Genomic DNA, 17,153 nt, shown 5'->3' with positions numbered 1-17,153 from the left:
TTCCCCGTCTCTACCATTGAAGAGTTCTTCTATAACAGTCTGCTTAAAACCCTATTACATAAGACAACCCTATTACATAAGAAAGTGGAGAAGCCATCAGGTGATATACTCTATGGGAAGCTGCTTATACACATGAGGCAGTGCCCCTTCCTCTGTATATATAACCTTGGGTGTCATTTCCCCATCTGATAAATGTCCTGCTCCTTTAGCCTGACCAAAAGAATCCAGCAAACACAGATACACAGTGAGCTAATGTTTGCTTTATTCTGTTTGCTCCCAACCACACCTTAGGTTGGAGGACAGCAAACTGCGGAAAGCCACTACCTTATGTCCTGTATGATCAGCGGCAGTAAAGACCAACTGGCTGGTACTGTAGTACTGTCCGGGATGATCTTCTCTGACACCGGCCGTTCAGTGACCCAGCCGGGTCACGGAACGGCCGGTCTCTTACTTTGTGGGAACGTGGCCTAAGACGGTATCTGGAGGTCATGGTCTCTATAGGGTCTACTACTATGAGCCATGGCGGCAACAGCACGGCAATAAACAATTTTCGGTTTCTATAAACCCCATGATGTAAAGAGGCTGAAAACCAGAAACAACATAGTTTCTCCATATATTTTAGCCTTGGCCAAAATGGCAGAGAATTCATCACATGACCCCATCATCTGTTCTGTAAACCTACAGACACATAAGGAACAGACTCTTAGGAAACGTGTGACCTAAAGTATCAGCCCGTGTGGCCATGTTCCCTTACATTCATGTGTATATACATATATGTGTATAGGAAGGACAAATCTTACCCAGATCCTTGGAGACTGGAGAAGCTCTGGATAGGTCTCCCATCTTGGCTACTCCATCGAAATAAGCTCTCCCTGCCTGCACCATGGCTGCAAGGAAAAATTACATACTTAGGGGAACAGGAGGTGTAAATTCAATTCATTACAATATTCCAATGTAATCACATTTCTCCAGAACAAACTACTTATAGAGATTAAAGCAGGACTCAGTAAGGAGACTTAGATCATACTTACAGAACGCTCATAACTGCAGCAACCTTAGTCAATACTAGGCAACCGGCCACTATCACATTACTGAGATGCAGACAGGATTACGGACAGAGGACTAAGTCTGCGTTATAGAAGTGACCGTGTAACTAATGGAGAACATGCATATGGGAATGGGGCAGAGCTGAAGTGGTCATATAACTCTATGGGGTGGAGAGGGGGGTTGTTTGTGCAATGCAATAACATCTGATAGTAGGATGTGCCTTCACTTTTTGAGTGGTGGGGGTCCAACTTCTGGGACCCCCAATGATTCTACAAAAGAAGGAGCTGCGGCACTGACACGGTAATAACAGGCATGTCTATGGGACTTCTGAACACAGCAGAAATCAGTATTCAGTAAGGTTTGGAAATCCCATAGAGACTAAATGGAGCGGTGGCTGAACATGTGTGCACGGGGGGACAAGACTCCTTTGTCCTCACAAAGGTTTCAGCTTTCATACATCCCTTGATCAGCTGGTTGTCACCTATAATTTTATACCGCTAACAGGTAGAATACTGGATGTGGCCATCCAGCTGCTGCAAAACTACAATTCCCATCATGCCTGGACACATAAAGCTGTGACTCTCCAGGCGTAATGGGAGTGGTAGTTTGTAACAGTTAGAGGGCTGCAGGTTTGCCTAAAAAAAATATATATATATATATATATATATATTGTATAGCAAAATCCTCTATGTTTTGTCCCAGATGAGAATACATTTCGGCTTCCTCTAGTCCTCTAAATGTGCATAAAATTGTGACTTTTCCACATGGCATCTCAATGATCTGTAAGAATTATTGGTTTCTTTTCTGGCGGGCGAGGATTGCTCTGGTCAGCAGTCATGTAAATGATGATCCACGGCCCCCCGTACATGGAGCATGAAGGAGAGGCGAGGTGGAGCGACTGCAGATCAACCAAGCGTCTATACTGTGAAGGAGAAGAGCTCGTGTCTAGTGCAAGACTCGGCGTCTGACATATATATGTATGGATAGAACTACACTATGAAGCCCAGGACGGGGGATGTTTTTAGGGTTGAGGTGACCCTGCGAGAAAGAAGAAATCCACCGCATTACCAAAGTTAAGCTTAGCCCGATTATTCTGCAAGGGGTCAATAACGCCTTTCACAGCCGGGAGATTGTACATATAACTTTAGTGGTGGAGAGGCACTTTCCTAGACAGTTACGTCAAGTTGCAAGTAGTGCTCCACAGGCTTGACGGAACATCACATGCAAGTCTGGTCTACTAGAGGCTAAAGAAATGTTGTATCTGTTGAATAGCTGAAGAGCCCGATGCTAGGGGTGTATGGCAGAAGTAATGCTCTATAATAATGCTCCAGCAAAATCTGGAGAAGAAAGCTCAGTCCTAGAGGAGGTGCTGTATTATATAGGTACTGTATATACAGTAGGTACGGCCCCAGCTCTGTGGGGTCTCCGCTCCATGTACTTGCTCCACCTTGATCATAAGGTTGTTACGGCTGACGTTACACGCAGTAAAACATCTAACAAGCAATGTAATAAAACAAAGGCTGACGGTGCGGCGGTAACCACAGGCATGCCGGGAATGGAAGGGAAATCGCTTCCTCTCTGAAGGGTCGTGTACACCCTATGTGTTCTGCTCCTCAGGCCGCCATTGCTATAGTCTATTAGATGCCTATAAACTCCACGTAGAATACTTCATCCAATACCACAACACTGACAATTTTATCTAGGAATTCCTTTTCTATATGTAGTATAAAACATTTTTTTTAAAAGGGGTACTCTGGTGATTTTCTTTTCTTTCAAAAAAACTGGCATCAGCAAGTTATATAGATTTATAAATTACTTCTATTTAAATCTCTAGTCTTCCAGCTGCTGTATGTCCTGCAGGAAGTGGTGTATTAGTTCTAGTCTGACACAGTGCTCTCTGCTGCCACCTCTGTCTGTGTCAGTAACTGTCCAGAGCAGTAGCAAATCCTCATAGAAAATCCCTCCTGCTCTGGACAGTTCCTCTCAGCGACAGAGGTGGCAGCAGAGAGCACTGTGTCAGACTGAAAAGAATACAGTAGAAATAAGTAATTTACAAATCTATATAACTTACTGACACTAGTTCCTTTGAAAGAAAAAATAAAATTTATTGGAGTTCCCCTTTACAGGTACACTTCAGAAAAGCTGTAGACAATGTGTAGTGACTAGTGTGGGGTCTGAGGGGGGCGGGCATGACACAGGGACTCTAAGGGTCCTATTACACAGAGCGATATTTAACGATTAACGACTAATGATAAACGATCGCAAACAAGATTGTTTATCATTAACCTGAAATCGTTCACCATATTACACGGAACGATAATCGTTAGTTACGATCCTTATTGCGATCATTGCTATGATAGTTTACTCCTTCTGACCCCAGCAAAACAATGAGCAATGTGCAATTACACTGAACAATTAGTGAACAAATGCGGAACTACAGCGAATGAATGTGGAATTAAAGCGAACTATTAATGATCATTTTAGGTTCAGATCTAAATCAATAATCAACGACATACAAACTATTTTTCGATCGTTGCCTACTATTACACAGAACGATTATAGTTTATATTTGAACGATACAATGATTTTTCGCATGATAATCGTCCCATGTAGGGCCCTTAGGTGCTCTTGAGTCTTGCTCTGCCCCCTCAGACTTTGCACCTTACAGGGTATAAGCAAACACCAAACATTAAACATCTGAGGGTCTTAATACAGCTCCCACCATACACCCTTCCCTATGACCGGTCTATGAAATGTTTATAGTACACAGCTACAGCCTACTCATATCTAACAAACTTACTGTCCCACAAATAAGATTTCCACAGGCAAAAAACAACCAGATAGTCCCCACTGACAAAGATGTTATACCCATATACACCATCTTAGCCAATAATTTGATCAATGACTCCAGACACGTGCTTAGCATGTTACTATGACTCTATGCTATGTAAAATATTTCCCGGTATATAAAATATATGCATGTGCTCGGCATCTGTACAGCATTAACATATGCTCATATTTTGGGATGACATCCAGGAACTTAGATTTCAGATGTCTGGTACAAGATTTACATATAACCAAAAATGGCATCCCGAGAAGTATCATGAATTCAATGGGTATTAGAGGAAACCCTCTAAGCAAAACAGATCCTGTGTTCTATCTGGGGGGTGGAGCATGGCCGATGTTCTATGAATTACTAGTGTCATGCTCCGCCCACTAGCCTCTGCGTAGCACTGAGTCGGTTTTGCCTGGAGTATTCCTTTAATGGAGAAGTCAGTCGAAAATTTTTATTACAGTATTGTACTGCCCCCCAAAAGTTATACAAATAACCAATATACACTTATTACGGGACATGCTTATAAAATGCTTTTTTCCCTGCACTTACTACTGCATCAAGGCTTCACTTCCTGGATAACATGGTGATGTCACGACTCGACTCCCAGAGCTGTGCGGGCTGTGGCTGCTGGAGAGGATGATGGCAGAGAGATGCTCAGTGTCCCTCCAGTGCCCTGTATCCCTCAGTGTCCTCCTGCAATCATGCTCTCCAGCAGCCACAGCCCGCACAGCTCTGGTAGTCGGGTCGTGACATCACCATTTTATCCAGGAAGTGACATCACCATGTTATCCAGGAAGTGAAGCCTTGATGTAGTAGTAAGTGCAGGAAAAAAAGCTCTTTATAAGCATTTCCCATATTAAGTGTATATTGGTGATTCGTACAACTTTTGGGGAGCAATACAATACTGTAATAAAAACTTTCGCGGGACTTCTCCTTTAAGGGTGGGTGGACTGTAGAATTATGATATGAGTCTCAACAGCAATAGATTAATATCAGTGAGGAGAAATGGTTAAGGATGGATTATTTCCTCTGTCCTACTGAGCAGGGTACTGTAGTAGTGTGATGCCCACTCCCCACCATAAACCAGGAGGATCAGGATGAAAACTACATTAGATCCCACTTTAAAACAGCCATTTTAAAGTGTATGAGATGGCAGATGAAAGATTGGTTAAATTTTATTTTTGGGGGAGACAAGCCACTGCCAGACTGGTCCGTCAGCAGCTCTCTCCCATTACCCTACTGAGAACACATGGATGCTCAGAGTGACGCTAGTGGAGTGTGCATAAGTACCGGGAATCAGGCAAGATAGCTGTAGGATGAATATATGTATGGCAGCCTGAGCTATCTGTTGGTGGTACAGTATGTCCACAGGATTTTTCTTTGGTATATCACAATATAGAGATACATATTGGCCAGTAGACTCCAATGTTATTTTTTTTTAAAGTGCGGTCCACTATGCTTTTCTATTTTATTTTTTTTTATAAAAAGGAATAAATACATATATAAATAAATACATATATAAACCAAAACATAGCCCTATGGATATATGTGTCCTATACAATGGGTGAAGAGGAAGAAATGCCTTCAATCCAGTGAATATCATGGTTGGCCAATGCTGCATTTGTGGGGGGATCCTGGAAGGGAAATCTCCGGATACTTCCAGTAACCTCCATAGTATGTGGAAAGTGCTTGAGGTTCCAGAACATCCAGTATAAATTACAATTATTTCATAATGTCCTGTTAGACCTAGGTCCCTAAATCCTACCACAATATGTGAAATCCTCCTGCAGAGCCCCCCGGACGGTAAGCAGGGATCTGCAGACTGTTATTTTAGAAAGTCCTGGCTGGGAGCTGCGTACACTTAATCTATGTACAGCACACGGCTCCGCTATCCGATACAGCACATCACATTTCATGCCGCTACCTATCCCACAGCGCAGGACGCCATCAATTATGTAGAAAGGCTTCTTTTAGCTCTTTTTCTGGAAAGGGGCATCTTCTTTTCGTCTACCTCCCCTACATGGTACTTGGCACAGATACATGCCATGTCTTCTAACATATACCGCCCCATAGCTGTCTGCAGGGACATGATCTTTCTATACAGAGAGATAAGTGGCTGCCAGAAACCTATGATGCTGCTTATCCCAATGAAAGCTACAGAATCAGACAAGCTAAAAATCCAGCCTGCTAGATCCCTGTTTCTCCGAGACTCTTGGGCCGTCACATACACGGCCAGCTTATGACGGCTTACTATACACCAGCAATGGTCAGCTGCTAAACCTTAACCTATTAATAGTCCATCTAGCAGCAGATCATATATTTTATATATTATATTATATACACACTGACACCTACCTATGGACACTTATGGCACCACTGCTGGCACCTGCAGCTTTCAGGCTTTGATGATGTAAATGTCCAGGACAGCCTATCCCTTTAGGTAGTTTACATACTTTGTACGGCCCCAATCCTATATGTGACACTGATGGCTGCTACTACTACAGCTATCAATAGCCAATATCAATCACAGGCTTCCGGCTCATCTACTTTTTGAATCTAGAATTTTTTCTCTTCCTCATTCTTTTCATTTCTTTCAAGCGTGCACATTTATGAGGAAGCGGGCGGTGGCGGCAGGGGGTGAATGAGGTTACAACAAGGGCTCGGCATTCCTTTTTTTCTACCGGAAATAGCACCACACCTGACTATGGGCTGTATCCGGTATTGCCGCTATCCACTTGACAAGGTGAACTGATATATTAGAAACAGCCCAAAGACAGTAGTGACCCCCATCAATTACTCTACATTCTATTACCCTGGGTTAGGCATAGGTTGTCTCACTGCTGCTTATTTGGCCTTCGCCGAAGGGTGAGAAAAGGAGGTAAAGGAGAAGTCTGGCGAAAATTTTTATTAAAGTATTGTATTGCCCCCCAAAAGTTATACAAATTACCAATATACACTTATTAAGGAAAATGCTTATTAAGTGCTTTTTTCCCTGCACTTACTACTGCATCAAGGCTTCACTTCCTGGATAACAAGGTGATGTCACTTCCTGGATAACATGGTGATGTCACTTCCTGGATAACATGGTGATGTCACGACCCAACTCCCAGATCTGTGTAGGCTGTGGCTGCTGGAGAGGATGATGGCAGGGGGACACTGAGGGATACAGGGCCCTGGAGGGACACCGAGCATCCCTCTGCCATCATCCTCTCCAGCAGCCACAGCCCGCACAGCTCTGGGAGACGGGTTGTGACATCACCATGTTATCCAGGAAGTGACATCACCATGTTATCCAGGAAGTGAAGCCTTGATGCAGTAGTAAGTGCAGGGAAAAAAGCACTTTATAAGCATTTTCCATAATAAGTGTATATTGGTGATTTGTATAACTTTTGCGATGCAATACAATACTTCAATAAAAGTTTTCGCCAGACTTCTCCTTTAACTGGTTCAGACTAAAGAGGTGGATTTCAGTGAAGAAATCTAACTTATCCAACCTTTTTTGTGGTTGTGGACAGGAATCCCCTGTGCACATTACACAATCAGCTGATCCTGCGGAAGTCGTCTGCTTAGACTGACATTCATCCATTGTGTATTAGCACTGGAACTTATACATATATATTTATTTATTTTTATTTATTATTAAAATTTTCACATTTAGAAAACATCTAGCGTTACACCTGAAATGTTGTTATGCTGCATGAAAGGCAGATATGGGGTTAAGGCCTGAACCATAGGCAAAAATATGGAAATAGGATGTTCTGGATAAACATATCGTACTACGATACATGACAGATATGAAAAGCAGGGAGGAAGTGTCTTAGTCACGGATCAGGACGGCTCTAGGAAAGCTGGGGTTGTATTAACTTATAGGTAGACATTAAGAACGACAAACACAGAGCTTACTGCTGCTTATAACACCTAGATAATACACTGGGACAGGCCACCAATATATGACCGGTGAGGGTGCCTGGTACTGCAGAGCATTCATTCTCAGCTCCATTGAGCTGTAGTACCAGACACAGCCAGTGTGATGTATGTCGCTGTACTGCATAGCCTGGAATATACTACCAATCCCATAGCTCCTGGGTGAGAACCTCTAAAACCCATGGAAAAAACCTGAGATGATGGGAGTTGTGAATAGTTTAGCAGCATCTACACGCCTCTGTTATGGTAGCTGGCACATAGGGAAATGGCTTTTCATTATATACATTCAATATAGTTGTTGGAGATGTTCCCAGGGAGAAACGGCAAGTAATTCCAATCTCTGCAGCCGGATAATTGCACAAGGTTAGCCCTGCCAGCAATGTGCTGTGGCTGCTGTAAATCAGCTTTCCCCAGCCATAATCTGATTAGAAAACATTGATAGCCATAAAAGAAGACTTACCAGAGACGGCCTTTTCATAGTTTTTCCCCAGATTAACAAGGTTTCTGAGCCCGGGGTTGAACTGGTCCATAACATTCTAGAAAGAGTAAAGAGGGAATCAGTTCAATGTGAAGAGAGCAGAAAACCAATCCAACACTAAAGTATATGCCGAAAGGGGTTTTTAGAGCAAAGCGAGATAAAATACCAGACACAGCCAAGGACAGGGGTGGCACTGTTTATGAAGGTAAAAAAAAATTGATGATTTTTTTAACCTTTATAATATCACAGTTCCTGACATGGACAGAGGTGGCAGCAGAGAGCACTGTGTCAGACTGGAAAGAATACACTACTTCCTGCAGGACATATAGCAGCTGATAAGTACTGGACGGTTTCAGATTTTTAAAAAGAAGTCATTTACCAATCTATATAACCAAAAAACAAACAAAACTTCAAACAAACACTTCATAACCAGGTAAAGATACATGAATACTTCTTTAGCAAGTCTTTCACCAACCCCTGGCACTGACATTGCAGGGAATTATATGTGATCACCAGTAATATCATCCACCAGGGACAGGATATATGTATAACACTCATGGAATGAGCACAAATAGCAGGTTACCATACACCGGACAACAATATACACTTACACGGAGGTGAATAATGGCTTGGATGGATGGGAAGAATGTGGCTTCATGCTTCCTCCCTGTCTCATGAACTCCTCACAATTCCCGAAACAGTACACAGAGTACAATGGTGTAACTGTACCACTTATGTGTCTGAGAGGTCATAATAATAGTATAAAATACAACAGTAACGTACAATCCTAGTCAACAGCCTTGTCCACTCTGGCCATTTTGACTGATGCAACCCTGGTAACCTATGACCCAGGGACAATCACAGGTCACCTACGGCCACTGGTCCAACCTCATAAAACTAGGAGTAAAAACAAACAAAACACCAAGGGAAGATAAACCATCAATCTACGTCATCAGACAGGTCAGGCGTGTCCAGAACGTAGCATCGTGGTCTGATCGGAATTCAGGTGTGTGACGTCTCGGGCTGTCAGGCACCTGCTCAATGCATATTGTTGTACTTAATACAGGTAAGAATAAATGTGTCCCCCTGCCCAGGATCCTATTCTATAAGCAGATCAGAGAGCGGCTGCAAGGAGTGTCTCCCCCTCTGGATAAGTGTGTCCCCCTGCCCAGGATAAATGTGTCCCCTGCCCAGGATCCGATTCTATAAGCAGATCAGAGAGCGGCTACAAGGAGTATCTCCCCCTCTGGAGGACCCAAGACGTCCATATCCCTTGTTTTCAAGAACATCAATGTATTGCTTTTATCCCCTTTTGGTGGCTGTACATTACTTGCTGCCACATACACATACAATATGAGCTGACACATACAATACAAATCCTTCTATTCCCTATGAAATAATCATTCTGGAACATCTATTCTTTCCCCGTTATTCCTCCTTTATTAATCGACAACTGGGCGTTACTGGTTGGGGGTGTGTGCTCACCTACACGGATACTGACCAATCAGAGATGACTATGTGCAGTAAGAACAATCTGTTCCAGAATTATTATTTCATGGTGACTTAGTCCTTAGTGAGCCAGAAGTATGAGGAGCGGTGAGAGCTCTCCAGGATTACTGAGCACTTCACATGGAAATAGCAGAATTCCTGTCCTATATAATGACTGGCTGCCTCCATACCTTACACATCACCCATGCAGTGGTATCTGACCAATGTCATCCCGGCTCATAACATTACATTACTGTGTGCATGGACTTCTTGTGTAAGTCTGACAACCTTTAACTAGTATAATAACATTCTCCAGGGTGATGAGGCTACGTGTTATCTGCTGTTCTAGTAATGTTAGTTACACCACTATAGCAAGGACTAGTACTTTATGGGAGTGTTATAGTCTAGGCTGGAAAACTCCATGTTTACAGGATCCATCTTACTAGCGTCATGGCACCCATGACGCCTCAATGAAACCGTCATACAACAAAATCCCTTTGACCTCTGTTGGGGACTGTCCAAAAGCAGTGGAACCCCAGACCCTGCTTAAAGGGGTTATCCAGTGCTACAAAAACATGGCCACTTTTCCCCCTCTCTTGTCTCCAGTTCAGCTGTGGTTTTCAATTAAGCTCCATTTACTTCATTTTACTTCCCAATCTGGAGACAAGAGAAGGGGAAAAGTGGCCATGTTTTTGTAGGTCTGGATAACCATAAGGTCTCTCTTTACATGTTTTCCAGGAGCTAGGCAAGTGTTGCTTTGTGCCTCATCAGGGGTTGCATCACATAGCATATAAGATAGTACCAGCTGACCAGTTGAGTACTGCGTTGTTTCGATTCCTCGCAAAGATCAGGCTGGTAACATACAAGAACAACAAAACATCAGGTCCAGCTTCTTGATTTGAAACTTTTATTGAGGACTCTGTAAAGTTACAATGTACACACAGAACAATCCCCCGACATGTTTCCTGCACCAGCTGCACCCTTACTCATGTGTACTGTATATCACAAAGCTAAGGTTTTGATCTTCATGATGTAATGACATACTCTGACACTAGTTTGCCATAGAAACTGTGCGGCACCAAGCTAGTATTGGTATGGGTCCTTTTCTAGATAATGCAACCTATGTATAGTGCTAGCTAGGCAACAACCTGCTCAACAACCTGACCATCTAGTTGCTGAACAGACAGGATAGTATGCCTGGACAACCCCTTGAAGTTGTGTAAGGGTACTTACCTGTGTACTTAAAATAGGTTGGAACAAAGTTAAAAATTCTCCCAAGACAAAGCATTCATGTAATAAGAGCAAAGGGGAGGCCATAAAGCCTGCTTTCCTCAGTCTTATCACACCAGGCATTTTTACAACCTCAAGATATCAAGATATCCTCTTCACATACTTAAGCCTCAAGTGTTTACTGGACTCTGTTATGAAATGCGCAGCTATGGTCGGCTTATATTTACTACCTGTCTATGGGTTCTCAAGCCTGTCCCAACCCCTGGAACCGCCACAATCTGCACATACAAGCAGTACACGGCAAGGCGACCGATTATGGGATAAATCAACAGTAACATTGATTCACGCCCCTTTTGTAAGCCACACCCTTTTTGCTAGCCACACCTATCTGGGTGTGCCAAACTGCAGAATTTTCATTTTGTTATTTTTTTCTTGGTTAACTGCACTAAAGCTGGGATGTATATTACATATATACACATGCCCCCCCGAGCACGCCTGGCCCCTGCCCAGGTTATGGCCTGTCATGTCACACTATACACAGTCATGTGAGCCAACAAAGTGTCCACACAATATTTGTTAGGCTGGTTTCACACTGCGCTTTGGCAATCCGTTTTTTTCATCCGTTTTTTGAAAAAAAAACACAATAAAAAACGGATTGCAAAAACGGATGCAGTTGTGTGCATCCGTTTTGTCCATTAAAATAAAATGGATCCGTTAAACGGATTGCAAAAACGCAGTGTGAACCCAGCCTTATACAGGGTTAGTGACCCTATTATGTCCGGTTACAAGCTGGACATGTATACATGATCATGTGCAGAGATGTACTGTGTATGCGACTGTCTCCTTGTTTTTCTTATAAAATACTGGAAGTAATGGACATTTCTTTATATCACAGCCATATACCATTCATATGTGATGTACAGGTATGGTTAAACACAGGGATGGGCTGCTGTAGGCCAGTGATTTCCCTTGTGGTATATGGGGCTCCCTGGACGGAAACAGTGCTCTGTGTGACGAGCGGCACATGGGGGTTTATATATAGAACACAGGCACTATAGGCGACCACAAGGCACTTATACACTGGCCCCTGCACATAACCATCATATGTAACATATCAAACATATCGGCAATCTGTCGCTCGTCAGACTGCGATATAACAGCGCTGGGGTCTAGTACATGGTGGCTCAACCGCAGAGCTCGGCCAGCCACCTCCTGCCCCTCCGTATCCATACCTGCTGGTATTTGCTGCTTGCTCTTCTCCGACATGTTTGCTGGAGAGAAGCTGGACACGGAATGACCACAGCGAGGCGTGAAAAAAAGCAAACCAAAAAAGATCAGGTGGGTTGACTGAAGCCACATTCTGTTTCGTTTTTTTTTCACGATTAATCGCCCAGCCTTGGTACACGGATGGAAACTGAATGCTCTGCATTTTTCACAGAAGCATTGAGTTCTATAGGCAAGGCCGTCCTGCAAATACACACACTAAACCTGCATGTCCTATTTAATTTTTTCTGAGCCAATATGAATGATGGACTACCCTGAGGAGAGGTCCATCTATAGCCGATCGTCAGGGTACTGACGCTGACAGTAGAGAGGACTGAAAGCAGCCGTCTCCATTCACGGTGTAGTTGCCGGCATGGCTAAAGGTCCTTTTACAGAGAGATTTATCTGACAGATTATTGAAGCCAAAGCCAGGGACAGACTGTAAACAAAGAACAGGTCATAAATAAAAGACAGATTTCTCCTGTTTTGAAATCCATTTCCGGCTTTGGCTTCAACAATCTGTCAGATAAATCTCTGTGTGTAAAAGGACTTTTAGCTCCACAGTTCAGATGAGCGAGAACTGGTTGTAGTAATGAGACACCATACAGTGATCCGAGCCACTGTCTACAGCGGGCGGGCACTGAACAGCTGATTGGCAGGGATGCCAGGTGTCACCACCCGCTGATCAGCTCCTGATACTAAAGATAGGTTAATCAAATTAGCATGGAAAATCCCTTTAAGAAAAAAACTTTGTAATATATTTTATTGCAGAGAAATGCATCTCACTATACTTTTCAGAGTCCTTTGCATCTTTCTAAACTGAACGACACTATTCAAATCCAAACAGGTACCATGTAACTAAGATGTAATTCCATCCAAAACATACACCTCAGGGCTATGTTCCCACACAGTATTTTTGCTCAGTATTTTTCAACCAAAACCAGGAGTGTATTGAAAACACATAAAGGCTATGTTCACACACTGTTGAAATGTAGCAGATGCCCGCCATATAATAGCAAATAAAGGTGGTTCTTTTAAAAAAAAAAGTCAATTATTTGCCGCTAAATGGCGGCCATTCACTAAATTTCATCAGTGTGTGAACATAGCCTTTCTGTGTTTTCAACCCACTCCTGGTTTTGGTTAAAAAATACCAAGCAAAATACTGTGTGTGAAAATAGCCTAAACCTGAAAGTTTAAAGAGAAAGTATAACCTGCTGTCATGTTCCCTTGTGCAGAATTATTAGGCAACTATTAGTGTGCACAATTATTATATATCTAAATGAAAAGGTAAAAAGTTCAACATTTATAAATAAACATTTTTGAAAATTAAAAAAAAAAAAAAAAAAAAGACCAATAGCCGCCTTTCTTTTTATAAGCAGTCCTGAGTCTTCCATCCATGGGGTCTTAATCTGGTGACAATCACCTTCTTGTGCAGCAGCAGCCGTGGCCTCCAGACACCGCTCAGAGGAGACTGGTTTCCTTCACTGTAAATCCTCCATTTAAGAAGGACCCCCAAGTTCTCAAGTGGGTTGAGGTTAGGTCAGTACTCTTCCATCTATACTGGCTGACCATGCAGCAGAGGACTTGGATGCATGGACTCAGCATTGCAGTCCTGCATTAAAAATCTGGATTTTCTTGAAAGCTGAAGACTTTTTCCTCTACTGCTACTTGAAGAAAGTGTCTTCTAAAAACTGGATGTAGAATATGATGGGGCGTCTAAACCTGAAGATGCCCCATCTTCACTCACCAATTAGCATCATACCTCACCAGAACTAACAAATAAATACCACCATACCCACCCCCACCCTTTTGAAAAGTCTGAACAGGAGATGGGAGACTTCCCCCTGCTTCCTGGTGCTGCCCTAGGCACCGGACCACGAGTGTCTAGTGGTAAATACGGCCCTGGGTATATCACAGGGGTGTCAAGCTCAGGCCCTCCAGCTGTTGCAAAACTACAATTCCCATCATGCCTGGACAGCCAAAGCGCCAAAGCGGAGGGCCTGAGTTTGACACCTATGGTATAGCAGTACCCCCATCTCCACCTTAAAATGGTGTATGAATCAAAGTGGAGCTCTGTGCCTGTTACTGATCCAGCCACAGGTCCGTCAAGAGTCATTGTCATCTCTTCTAAAATTTTTGGTTCTTGGAATCAGAAAACCCCTTCACACGTACAGGATCTGCAGCAGATTTGATGGCCCACATTTAAAAACTGTAGATTTGCTTTGAATCAGCAACTTCAAATCTGTACCATCAAATCTGCAGCAGATCCAGTACGTGTGCACCCTTAGGCCATGTTCAAACAACGTATATTTTCGTAAAAGTACAGCTGTTGCAACAACGGCTGTGATTAATACGAAAATATATGTTACGTCTATGAAATCCCAGTCCGAGTGTATACATATAGCATACGCTCCGGCCAGGATCTCTAGCGGCGCCGCAAAAAAAACTGTCAGTGTACACAATGAAGCGTGCGGCTCCGGCCGCACCCTCCATTGTGTGCAGTGGGGAGTTCTGATGCAGGTGCACACAAATGTGCCCGCATCAGAACTCAGCGGCAATAAAGATCATCTGGCCGGGATGATCTTATCTGATATCGGCCATTCTGTGACCCGGCCGGGTCACGGAACGGCCAGTGTCATAAACAGGCTGGATGGATGTCCCGGTAAGCCAATCAATGCACTGCCCCTGCTGAGTGGGGACGTCCAAACGCCAAAAGCCCCCGAAGCAAGCCAGAGCATGGGGCAGGTAATGTATGCTCCAGCCGGTTGGGGGTTAATGGGGCTGTCTCCTTACATACTCCCAGCGGAATGTCAATCCCACTGTGAGTATGTCTTCTCATAGAAACTAACAGGCAAGGGATCCACAGTGAGAAATCTGCTGCGGATCCGGCCTGTGTGTTTGTCCCCTAAAGAACCAATACAGCTACTAACCGTTCATTTTTAGAGTCACTTGCTGGAACCCTCTAACTTTTGAACACTGTAACATTCATTACTCTGGACCCCTTTGCATTCACTTGAATATTTTTCTCCAGGCAGCCATATTTAAAGGGGCTGACACAAAGGGCTCTTTTACTCTGGCACATGATGCTTATATAGACATGAAGGAGCTGGAGGTCACAGGGTTGTACCTGGGCTGTATCACTGGGAAAGGAAGAGCAGAGAGGGCAAGTAAAGTAAACTGCACGCTGCAACCCGCAATGTGTAACACAACGTCGGGCCTGTTCAGTGAGTCACAGCAGCCAGGCTCAGTATGGCGCACAGATTTCTATATAAAACTGACTTTTCACACGGAAGGAAAAATAAACATTGCGGACAGGTGTTATACAGGGTCATACACAGGACCCAGACTGACGGGAAACTCAAGGTGAGGCAGAGATACTGACTCATTTATCAGAACTGACACCTGTAGCAACCAATCACAGCTCCGCTTCATTTCTTGTCACCCACCTCTAAAACAAGGTGGATGAAGTGCATGGTTATGTGCTTCACTCTCCAGTTCACGGCCTTTTCCATCTCCCACTTCACTGCAAGAGATGAGCTCCATAGACTAATGCTGCGTTTACACGAAACGATAATTGGCCCGATCGTACCATTAACGATGTCGGAGTAACGATTTTTTTTTTTCACAACGGTCAGCGTTTAGACGGTACAATATATCGTACGTAAATTCGCTCTGCGATCATTTTGCGATCGTTTAAGCCTATCTCACACATTGGTTAAATCGGCGAACGACTGTTTACACGGAATGATATGCAAATTTTTTGCGAACGACAAATTACGATTTTGGAACATGTTGTAAGATCAAAATGAACGACTTCTCGTTTGTCGTTTAATTGTTCGCAGCGTTTACACGTACGATTATCGTTTGAATTCGATCGTTATCGTGCGAATTCGCACGATAATCGTTTCGTGTAAACGCAGCATTAGTAAAGGTTATAGTAATAGTAAAGGTAATAGTAATACGAGACAGAGATGGCAGTGATATGGGGAGTGAAGTGCACAACCACGCACTTCTCCCAGATCGTTTTAGAGACTGAGTTTTCAGACCTCCACCAGACTCCAATCTATCAAAACTTTTATCATGTCTTTGTGTCTTTCTGATGACAGGGATACTTTAAAGGGAAACTGACAGCACGGATATTCATATATCCATGCTGGCAGTATCCAGATGGCGATCACACGGGCATCTTTTACTGAAGCTTTGTGATCCGGCATCTTCAGTAAATAGGTTCTTTATTTCGGGCAGAGACAACAAGTCTGTGACACTGTAGCCTCCCACCCCATTCTCTGGCCACCGCTCTATCCTCAGGCTGTCGCCTACCTCCTCTGGCTGTCAATCATTCTGGATAAGGAGAGGCAGCGGCCAGAGAGAAGAACAGGCGCAGACAGTGTCACAGACCCGCCTCTTTGTCTACTTCAGAAAAGTCATTATTATACAGTCTATAAGGGAAGGTCTTACATTCAGGTCCCACATCTCAGCATGGAGAGCAATCTTTTGCTTTGGAGGAACTGTCCTGCATTACACAGACTGACCTGTGATGGCGCTGAAGAGACAGAGTACTCGCAGTTATGAATCCTCATACATTATAGTTGATTCCTGAGGGTCCCAGTAAGGCAGGGATGAGGGGAATCCATCCAGCTGTTGCAAAATCAGATTTGGCTTTAGCTATCCAGCCAAATAAAAGTGGAGAACCCCTTTACTAGACAACTAACACTCATTAATGGCTGCTAAAACAAACTATAACTCCCAACATGTCCCCGGTCAATGACCACTGTGCTAGAGAATGTCGGCGTGCCAGCACAAGCATCCACAAGAGCCGCCGCACTGCTTCTTGAAGATTAGAGCAATTATTTCCGGCTGGAGACTGGCTATCCGATATAGGGATAT

The 17,153-nt window shown here is 43.6% G+C and overlaps 1 protein-coding gene across 2 annotated transcripts in view; it reads right to left on the bottom strand.

Moving 5' to 3' along the window:
- The window catches only part of BAIAP2L1 (BAR/IMD domain containing adaptor protein 2 like 1), a 58,664-nt gene that overhangs the window by 29,232 nt on the left and 12,279 nt on the right, over positions 1–17,153 (bottom strand). For both annotated transcript variants that reach the window (XM_069983853.1, XM_069983854.1), the window contains exons 2-3: positions 8,268–8,343; positions 801–887 (exon numbers count right to left, since the gene is read on the bottom strand). In XM_069983853.1, the coding sequence (XP_069839954.1) occupies positions 801–887; positions 8,268–8,343 (163 nt within the window). The remainder of the gene's footprint in view (positions 1–800; positions 888–8,267; positions 8,344–17,153) is intronic.

The sequence above is a fragment of the Dendropsophus ebraccatus genome, chromosome 9 (assembly GCF_027789765.1).
Source record: "Dendropsophus ebraccatus isolate aDenEbr1 chromosome 9, aDenEbr1.pat, whole genome shotgun sequence".
NCBI classification, from domain to species: Eukaryota; Metazoa; Chordata; class Amphibia; order Anura; family Hylidae; genus Dendropsophus; species Dendropsophus ebraccatus.
This window is presented reverse-complemented; position numbering and strand designations above follow the sequence as displayed.